This window comes from Pinus tabuliformis, chromosome 6 (assembly GCF_031772625.1).
Source record: "Pinus tabuliformis cultivar Carrire ecotype Pingquan chromosome 6, CPIR1, whole genome shotgun sequence".
In the NCBI taxonomy this organism is placed as follows: domain Eukaryota; kingdom Viridiplantae; phylum Streptophyta; class Pinopsida; order Pinales; family Pinaceae; genus Pinus; species Pinus tabuliformis.
In genome coordinates this window covers 454307847-454318763 of record NC_142292.1, presented here as the reverse complement: position 1 = coordinate 454318763, position 10917 = coordinate 454307847, and the positions used below count along the sequence as shown (strand labels likewise).

Sequence of the window (10917 nt, the reverse complement as noted above, 5' to 3'; positions counted from 1 at the left end):
TGGAGATTCTAGACTCATCATCCAGGCGATGACCTCTCATAAGACTCCCCATCAGGTTCATTTAGCCACTGTTATCAAAAAAATCCAGCTCTTATTGCCCAAGTTCAGTAAAATCTCCTTCTACCACATATTAAGAAAGCTCAACTCTCAAGCTGATATGGAGGCCAATCTTGGCTCCCTCTGTATTCGAAGATCTCTGGTGGTCAACTCGATGGAATCCTCATGTTCCATTCCTTGATGTTTCTGCTGATCGGACCTCTGTTCCTAATTGAGCCAAGGGTTAATACTCTTCTCCTCTTTCCTCTGATATCCGGGATCTCTCCTCAGTGTATTTTCAATCTGTTTAAATTTGTGATCTCAGGCCTTTCATCTTCAGCCAGTCTTCCATCAATGGCCTCTGTCTCCTATCAGAGCTTTAGGATCAAAAGTGGCCACAATCGACCAACAAGATGTATTATAAGCTTCAGATTAGAACCTGCTCTGTTCTCACACCTGAATACCGTTTACATCAATCTTAAAGTCTTCATCTCCGAAAGGCGGCAATTTGACTTGTATATCCGAGGGTTGCAGTTTTGGGCGTTGGAGCTTCTACATCCCATAAGCATTCTCTCCAAAGTATACGCGGATTCATCATTAGCATCGGCCCGCTTATGTTTGCTCGTCCAGAGAAGGTCCAGGGAAGTCCTCTGGCATCTATGCAGAACATTCATCTATGCGGAACATTCATCTCTGTGGGACACTCTTCTTGGCGAAGCGAACAAACAACTGATCCTGATCTGATCCTGGTCACTGGTATTATCTTAAAATTGTGATGAACCTGCTCGGTGCTCTGTCTTCTGATCTCGTTGACAGCATGTTAAAACAGCTAACCATGAGAATCCTTTCTCTGTCAATGCTGCATTGTAAGAGCCTGCGGCAGCCATTTTGCCGCCCTTAATAAAAAAATATAACCGTTATTGTCAAAAAAAAAACAATGCATGCATTTTATTAAAACTAAGTGTGTGTGTGTGTATATATATATATATAATATGTTTTTTTAAGTGAATATTTTATTTTATTTTAAAATGGACACTTGTTAATTCTAGGTTAATACAAAGCCAATTACATATCTCCTTCATACTAGGTTGTAAAATGCACAACAAATCTAGTGAGCACAACGAAAAATAAAAATATTGATAAAATGAAATAAATGTAGCATTCACATCTAAACAATATGAATTTAATATAATGAGTATAAATAACTTTATTTATTTAAAATTATGAATACAAATCACATATTTTTAATATATATTATAGTGTAATATATCTATATCTTTGAAAAAAATAAATTTATATATAACCATTTAAAAAATAAATGTAAAACAAATTAATTTAATTTCTAAATTATTATTTAAATTTATAAATTTTATAAAAAAGTCATACACATGTTTAAAATAAGTAAATAGAATTTCAGCGTAATTTAAGTTTAAATTTAATGTTATATACGGTAAAACAATATCTATATAAGTTTTATTTAGCAACTTTAAATTAAATGGAATCCATGGAAAATCCAAAATTTCTAAAATGCGCAAGAAAAGGAAAAGAAAATTCCTGCCTTCGTTCATGGGACCCGCAAAAGGATGAAGATTAGACAGGGCTCGTGTCTTCCTGTACTGTGCGTTCATCTTTAAACATTTCGTGTGTCCGGTAACCACATTTATTGTGGCCGATTACCATGGCATGAAATGGCAGCATGGCTATGGTCATACATAAAAGGGGGTACTATAAAGCATTAAAATCTCTATAGCATGGGATTTATGGCTTGTCCACAACCACTCCCATGAAGTTTGATCATTGGTCGCCTCGTTAACAATACCCATTCTCAACCACTTGTTAATAAGACTTGACAAAAAATGTCTATATTACTTATTAAAATTAATTAGTAATTAAAGGAAAAAATGAGTTAATGATTGATTCAGTGTTTATTTCTTTCGTTCAGGGTGTATATGTCTCATTCTCAACCTCAACCTCAACCACTTGTGCTAATAAAACTTTGACAAAAAAATGTCTATATTACTTATTAAAATTAGTTAATAATTACATGTAAATGATTACACACGGTAAAAAATGAGTTAATGAGTCATTCATTGCTTAGTTCTTTTGTTCACTGCGTATATGTTTCATTCTGGCAGCTGAATATCACATTAATTTTATTTAATCAATCAGATAGCAAGTGAACAGTGAAGCAATGATTAGCTGTGTTGTGATTGACCAATTAGCTCATGTTATTCGTTATCGATTAATAATAGAGATCTCGTCCTTAAATCAGCTGAAAGTTAAAGCAAATACTGTCACCCAGAGCTCGGCTTGCTCGGCAATGACGTGGTTGGATGCTCTTGCATCAGCAACAGATGTTACCATTAAGCGGTGGGAAGAAGAAAAACATGGCAGCATTGTGTCTTGAGTTAATATCTCACTTTCAGCCGAGTATGTCCACTGCTGCTCTTCCTAAAACGCACATAAACCCTATTTCTCTCCAAGATGTCAGAACACTGTGTAAGCATGGCCGATTGAAGGAGGCGCTGAGGATTTTGAACTCCCCAGGCAGCCATGTAGATTCCTGCACATATGTTTCTCTCTTGCAAGCCTGCATGAAAACCAAAACCCTATCAGAGGGTCAACGAATTCATGCCCATATAAACGATCGGAGATTTAATGGAGACACCCGTTTATGGAACACGCTTATCAACATGTATGTCAAGTGCGGGAGTTTGGCGGATGCTCGCAGAGTTTTCAAGCAAATGCCCAAACGAGATGTCTGCTCATGGACCATGATGATTTCAGCTTGCTCAAAGCATGGGGTTCCCGAGGAGGCGCTGATGCTTTTTTACCAAATGCAGTCAAGTGGTGTTAAACCCAATCAATTCACCTTTGCAAGTGTTCTTCCAGCATGTGCGAGCTTGCCATCTCTGGATAAGGGTATGGAGATACACCAAGAAATATCAAGGAGCAGATTTCAGTCTGATGCCTTTGTGATGAGTGCTCTTGTAGATATGTATGCTAAATGTGGAAGCATAGAGAAGGCGCGCGCATTATTTGACAAAATGTCCAAACCAGACATGGTTTCCTGGACGGCCATGATTGCAGGATATGCGCAGACAGGGCATCTTAGCGAGGCCCTGACGCTCTTTCGAAAAATGCCAAAGAAAGATGTATATTCTTGGACAGCTATGATTTCAGGATATGCACAGAATGGACTTGTTGATGAGGCCTTGAAACTGTTTGACGCAATGCCTCAACGAAATGTCGTTTCTTGGAATGCCATGATTGCCGGATTTGCTCAGAATGGACGAATTGACGAGGCCTTGAAACTCTTTAAAGAAATGCCTCGGAAAAACGCGGCCTCATGGAATGCAATGATTGCTGGATTTATGCAGAACGGGTTTGTTCATGAAGCCCTCAAAATATTTAAGAAAATGCCCCAACGAAATGCAGTGTCATGGAACGCGATGATTGCAGGACTTGCACAGAATGGACTTGTTGATAAGGCTCTGGAGCTCTTTCATCAAATGCCTCAAAGAGATGTCTTCGCTTGGACAGCAATTCTTTCGGGATTTGCACAGAGTGGGCATGTTGAGAGGGCACTGGAGTTCTTCAATGGAATGCCTCAACGTACTGCAGTGTCCTGGAATGCAATGATTGCAGGATTTGCCCAAAATGGATACGGCGAGGATGCCCTGATGCTTTTTCGAGAAATGCAACTAGCAGGAGTGAGTCTGGACTACAAAACCTTTGCCAGTATTCTACTCGTGTGTGCCAACTTGGCAGCAGAGGATCAGGGTATGGAGATTCATGAAAAAATAATCAGGAATGGATTTCTGTCCCATGTTATTGTGGTGAATGCCTTGATAGACATGTATGCAAAATGTGGTAGTTTAGAAAAGGCACGTGAATTGTTTGACAACATGCATCAGAGGGATGTTGTTTCCTGGACAACAATGATTGGAGGATATGCCATGCATGGTTGTGGGAAGGAAGCCCTCAAACACTTTGAACAAATGAAACACTGTGGTATGATCCCTGACCATATCACCTTAGTTTGTGTATTGTCTGCGTGCAGCCATGCAGGTCTAGTGGATGAAGGCTATCACTATTTCAATAGCATGAGGGAATGTTACCATATCACGCCTTCAATGGAGCACTATAACTGCATGGTTGACCTTCTTGGCCGAGCTGGGCATTTGTACGAGGCACAACACTTCATAAACAACATGCCAATAAAACCCGATGCTACTGTGTGGAGTTGTTTACTTGGTGCCTGTAGAATGCATAACAATTTAGAGATAGGAGAATATGTGGCAGACCGTATTTTTGAGTTAGACTCTAAAAATTCTGCACCTTATCTGCTCCTTTTAGGAATCTATGCTGCAGCTGGTAGGTGGGATAGCATTAAAAAGGTAAGGGAAACGATGAAGGAGAGGCGTGTGGAAAAGACACCTGGATGTAGCTGGATTGATATCAACAAACAAGTTCATGCTTTCATTATAGCAGACAGGTCACACCTACACATTTAAAACATTCATACAATGTTGGGAAGATTATCATGGAAGACAAGATGGAAAATTATTGTTCAGTATGAATCTATGCTAATGATGGTAAATAGAAACAACACTCCTCTCTTGTTAACGCACTCACAAGTTATAAATTTGGGACGATGAAACATGTCCTTGGAACAGCTATTTAAGTTGCCAAGAACCTTCAAGTTAGTGGTCTTTACTACTTTCAGAAGAAGGTCCTCCCCAAGGCTTTTAAATAAGAAATTGTTGTAAGGAATGCTAAAAGTAACCATCGTTTCAAAGGTGGACAATCTTCCTGTGTGGGATTATTGATGATGCGAAACCATGTTCACATCACTCTGCTAAAGTCGGAGCTAAATGAAATTGGAACAAGGGATATATAATTGTTGCTCGGTAAACCACATAGGAATATTAAACATTCAGCTGAACAATAACAGCAGAGATTTTGTAAGACACCCACTATAGTGTACAATTGCAAGAAATGAGTTCCTAAACTCAAATGTTGCTTCCTAGCGGCCCATAGTTCACAAATGGAAGTAAGAGTAATGGAAATTTCCCGTCTCAAATTCTTGGCCATTTTACCTTCAGAAGACTGCCTTAAAAGCAGAATGGGACTGCATGGACACTGCATCGGGGAATATCAGAACCGGAAGGGCTGAGGAATCTTAGAAGTTCTCTTTGAGTAGATTAATTTTGTCTCTTTCCAATTAAAGCAAACAATGAAAATTTGCTTGCTAACAAACCCAAGCATGTAGCTAACCTTGCATTTGTAGCAAGGGACTATTTTTATTTTCAATCTCAAGGGCAGAGTTTGAATGTCTAACGGATGTTTTAAATATCAAATGGAAGGATCAATGTGTGAATATTCTTTTGTTTTTTATGCTGAAGTGCTCCTTGTTAACTTCCGCATTTTTGTCTGAAGTGTAGGTTTCCATAGCTGGCCCGAAATCCCAGGATATTTTAGGTACAACTCCTAACCTAACTATATGCCTTTCACATTAACTCATATTTCCTCCTGCCAAAACCAAGAAAGAATCTGGGCAGTTATAAATAGAGGCTATGCATACAATGGTCAAACCGAGGTCAATTCTATCGCTATATATATCTGTTGCATTTTCAATGGGGTTTCGCTTGATCACTTGAGCTACAATATTTGCAGCTTCGCGTTCATGAAATGTGTTTTATGCCACATCAAAGACACATGAGACTGTTACCCACCATTTTGTGGGTGATATCCTTAGGAGAAATTTTTCCTTCGAGATGGTCCTCAGCGGACAGCCAACAACCCCTTGCAACAACCAACTAACTTCTTGTGTCATTTCTCCACCACCTGAGCCAACCATGTGGTCCCTCGTCCGTCTGCCATGATCGTATGTTTGAAGGTGGGCCTCCCGAACCTGAGGGTATGCCTTGTCATTTGGTGATTGAGTATTGTAGTTTTATTATCATGGACATTTCTGAGCATGGATTAATGGGAAGATTCCGCAGAAAGAATGATCTAGATCTGTGCTCTTGTCCCTAGACCTCTTTTGGATGTTAACCTTGGACCCTAGTCCTGTGGGATCTATTTTACTGACCCTTGGGCTTCAGGGATGGTATTACATGGGAAACCCCAATTTTGGTTGTGTGGTCCCACTCTCTCATCCATATATATTACTCCACTTCCACTCATTATAACCCCATTCATCATTCCTCCACTGGGTTCACATAGGGTTAGCTTTCCGCTTCCCCTTGCCCACACCTTGGATCAGGCCTGGAATGATGCCCTAGAGGTTGATCCAACTGAAAAGAAAAGTAAAGCATAATTGGCTACATTCAACAGGAAAATGTACCACAAAATGCAAAATATGGTCAGGACAAACACATTTAGCATGTGGGGAAAAGCCAATACATGAGCTCTACCCCATCATCATGGCCATCACCCTGGTTTCTACAGGCCCTAGATGAACCTCCTTTATCATTTAGGAACCCATGATTGTCCTAAACCCTGGTGGGCAATGACCCGCCCTACCTTAAAGGGGATATCCACTGCTATATCTTACACATCATGCTCTTACCCTTGAGCCCCGAGGAACTAATTAAAGAAAAATCATAAAAGACAAAAGACATATAAAGAAGGGTGGAAAAATCAAGGTTGAGGCACCTCATGTACCACAATTGCTTCCTCCTATACATTATATATCCAAGTGTGGGCTTCCCTTTTTCTAGCTACCCTGTACCTCAACATGTGGCCCAAGGTTGCCCCTTTTCATTCCCTACTCCATTCATCTCTTTATCACATGCCACCACCTTTTGAAGGATGTACCTTGGACATACTATCCCCTTTAGAAGTAGAAACCACCTAATAGGATACTTGGTTAAACCCATTTGGAGCTTGGAGACATTAGCACATGCCAAAGCCCATTATGGAAGGACATGCCATTATGAAGTCCCCACCTGTTGTCCATGGTTTGTAAGCTCTTTTACTCGATTTCCTTGATGAATTGTTGTACTGGAAGGCTAGGGGATGCATTGGATCTTATGCAGGATTGCAGATGGTCTCCATCTTGGGTTTGGTCTCCCTATACGAGGTTCTAACCCTCCAAAGGGCTACATTGGCACATGTAGGGTGTGTGTTCAGAGCCATGGGCCTCCACAGCAATAAACAACACTCCATGGATCCCCAGAGATGTTCAGAGATTGCTCAAGATTCCCCTGTTGGACGAGGAAGATGCACTTGGTTCACCTTTGCCTAGTCAACCCCACAGTTGTACAATGCACTTGGCAGATGACCTAGGGTTTGTATGTTGATGTGGCATCACTTACACCATCATTTGAGCCCTTACAGATGGTCTACAAACATCTTCAACTTACTTGGAGACCCATGAGGTCACTTGTGTGCCCTCACACCCATTGGGAGCACCACAGGTTTATTATGTGGAGAACAAGGGGCCAACCCCTTGTCCATCACTTTTGGAAGTCCTATTCATCATTATGGCACTTATGGACTTCATCAGACTTCTTAGAGAGCCCAACGATATATATTATTGATCATTCGACCTCTTGAGAGGCTTATTATTTTGTTTATGAGCTAGTTTGGTGGGTTTGTCACCAAAAGTTAGTTATTTGCACATTATTTTTATTTTAGGGGATAATATAGGCTCAAATAGCTAAATCGAACTCATTAAGAGTTTATGAGAGTTCATTTCTCATCATCACTTGGTTGGGACTTGTATCTCTCTTGAGATTTTTCCTGTTCCTTCTTGGTGGACGGAATTTTGGAGCATAGATGAATTTTGATGTATGGATTGTCTTTTCTTATCTTAGAGCTTCATGATTGGCAAATTTATTGGTGGTTGGATATATTCTCTTACATGTAAGTACAAATTTAATGCTATTTATTCTTTTACTTTGTCACACGCATTGATGATGAGATTTTCGCTATATTAGGGCTAGTTGCTGCATGCATTTACAGTGAAATTGTGGAATTATGTTTCTATATAACATATCTCTATGCACGGGCCATGTATGTTGAACGAATTCTCATAGGGATAATTCTGTGCTTGAATTTATCTTGACAAGCTACCTTACCTTGCAAAGCGAAGTATAAAAGATTTTAAGGTCACTCTCTTTTTCCCTAATGACAAGCGAAGTTGGTCTTAGAGCCTCCTTAACCTAGAAACGAAGTCCATTTTCATATTTGTCTTAACTCCAATCTCTCCAAAGGAATAGGCACTGGTCTACCATAAGGATCACCTAAAGAATTATTTTTCTTCACCTCTCTTTCTTTACTCTAGGTCTAGCCACATTAGGGTGCCTAGGGCATCATTTTCATAACAAACCACCCATAGAAAAACTTCGATCTCTTGGCCTCAACTGCGCTGGTGTCTCTCCTAGGCCTCCTCCAAATTTGAGGAAATTTTGATGGTGGGGTAATGAGATATCCCAAGCCTTAGCCTCAAGATTGGTTTTTCCCTAAGTTTCCCTAGGCCAGTTCCTCATAGGGATCATTTTGCACCTTTGAGTGAAAATCACTTCTTTGATCCCTTTCTCCTTCTTGTTTAGGTCAAATCTATCATTGGTTGCTAGACTCCTTTCTCTTGACCTGACCTGAGTCCACTTGGTCCCATGTGGTCCCATACCTTTGAAAAGTCAACTCTTCAAAAACCACTTGGGAAGCCAAGTTCAACAAGGATTTTAGGGTTTTGGAAGCTCCTTCACAATTCACACTTGTTAAACCTAGCCCTTAAATCCTCATCCCCTTTTCCTAAAGATCTTGTACCTTGCTTAAGAAGCAAGCAAGTCCGACTCTTGAGCCTCCGCTAGGAAAGGGTCCCCGAGATCACTTCACACCCATCTTAGTTGACCTATTCTTCATAAGTGATTGTTTATATATTGGATCTCCTCCCATCGGTGAAAGTCTGTAAAGAGTAGGAAGCTTAGCTGTGGTGACAATGGGCTTTAGCTTCATTGTTGCTCTTGATCTAGCAAGTACCCCTCTAGGCCTCCCTGCTAGTTTGAGCGGTAACAGAGACTATATGAAGTAAATTTTGGTTACTCATGGGTTTACCATTCTCCCAATGTCGTTTTTCACACCTTCAAACTAGTCACCAATAGTGATTCACCAACCTTCATTTTAACTAATCCCAGTAGCTTACTCCCCACTGAATCAAAACATACAATTTGGGCATAGTCTCGGACTATAACTTTGATCATTGTAAAAGGAACATGTATATTTAGTTGGGCATTATTCTATTTATTCAGTTGTCCAATTCCAATTATTCTTCTTGCAATTGCAGTCAACAGAGGAGAGTTATGTTCTCCTTTTCCATTTTAACCCCCTCATGGTGCCTACTACTATGATCTATTTATAGATCACTAAGTTAGTTGTATGCGTACATAAAAACCCAAATGATTTATAATTTTTTCCACAAATGCAATTCATAGAGTATTGTTCCTCAACATTTTTGGTATTTTGAGCTCGTAAACTTTAATTAAACAAGAAGGAAAAATGCACAAATAAGCATGAAACTGAATTCATACAAATAAACACAGGGTTTACACGGTAAAACCCTAACAATGTGCCGAGGAAACCTCCATAGGCAAGGGATTGGAATGCTTTATTAATCAAGGACAACAATGACATCAATACAATTCATTTTCTCGGGTTACAACTTTTTAATCAATAGGCACCATTAGTACACTTCCTATTGTTATACAACCGCCTGATCGATAAAACAAGATTTACTAAGGTAAATAATACATTTACATAATCTTTTAATTGTTGTCATTCTTAACAATCTCCATCACAACTTCTCTGCCAAAACTACTTTCGTAAACATGTCGACACAATTATCTTGTGTATGGACCTCTTTGAGAGCTACTTCGCTGCTGTCAATTACCTGTCTTACAAAATGGTATTTTACATCAATATATTTGGTCTCACTGTGATAAACTGGATTAGTAACCAAATGAATAGCACTCTGACTGTCACAGAATACATTCACTTTCTCCTGCATCCTTCCAAGCTCACCCAGTAGACCCTTCAACCAGATTGTGTTTTTACAGGCATCTGAAGCACTATATATTCTACCTCAGTAGTGGACAAAGAAATTGTTTCCTGAAGCTTTGACATCCAACTAATTGCTCCACCTGCAAGAGTAAAGACATATCTTGTAGTAGATCTCCTCTTGTCCAAGTCACCAGCATAATCTGAATCAACATATTTGCAAATTGAATCACCGCAACCACTAAAGATGATACAATGGTCACTTGTGCCTCTCAAATACCGAAGCACCCATTTCACTGCTCACCAATGTTCTTTTCCTGGATTTTCCATGAACCTGTTGACAACTCCAACTGCATGTGAAATGTCAGGTCTTGTAGACACCATCACATACATTAAGTTTCCTATTGCATTTGCATATGGTACATGAGACATATACTCATTTTCTTCATCATTACTAGGACTTAAACCTGAAGAAAGCTTAAAATGGGAAGTTAAAGGAACATTAACAAGTTTCACATTGTTCATACTGAAATTTACAGGTATTTTCTCCACATACCTTTGCTATGATAACCAAAACTTTCCATTTTTCTTGTTTTTGTGTATCTCCATGCCCAAGATCTGTTTTGCAGCTCTGAGATCCTTCATACCAAACGTCTTAGCGAGCTGAGCCTTTAACCTATTAATCTCTTCCATGCTTTTGCTTGCAACAAGCATATCATCAACATACAAAACCAAGATAATGAATATACCATTGAAATTTTTAAAATACACACAATGATCATATTCACTTCTAGTGAAGTTCTAGCTCACCATGAAGGAATCAAACTTTTTGCACCATTGCCTGGGAGATTGTCTTAGGCCAAACAATAATTT

The 10917-nt window shown here is 39.5% G+C and overlaps 1 protein-coding gene across 1 annotated transcript; it reads left to right on the top strand.

Moving 5' to 3' along the window:
• The first annotated feature begins 2194 nt into the window (after window positions 1-2194).
• Window positions 2195-5399, top strand: LOC149259263 (pentatricopeptide repeat-containing protein At2g21090-like). Its single transcript, XM_089417937.1, has one exon. It carries the CDS (start codon window positions 2370-2372, stop codon window positions 4551-4553), a length of 2184 nt encoding a protein of 727 aa, XP_089274063.1. The 5' UTR covers window positions 2195-2369; the 3' UTR covers window positions 4554-5399.
• Window positions 5400-10917: the final 5518 nt, after the last annotated feature.

Coding starts and splice junctions, on each gene's coding strand:
- LOC149259263 (XM_089417937.1), top strand. CDS start 2,370: ATGCTCTTGCATCAGCAACAGATGTTACCATTAAGCGGTGGGAAGAAG.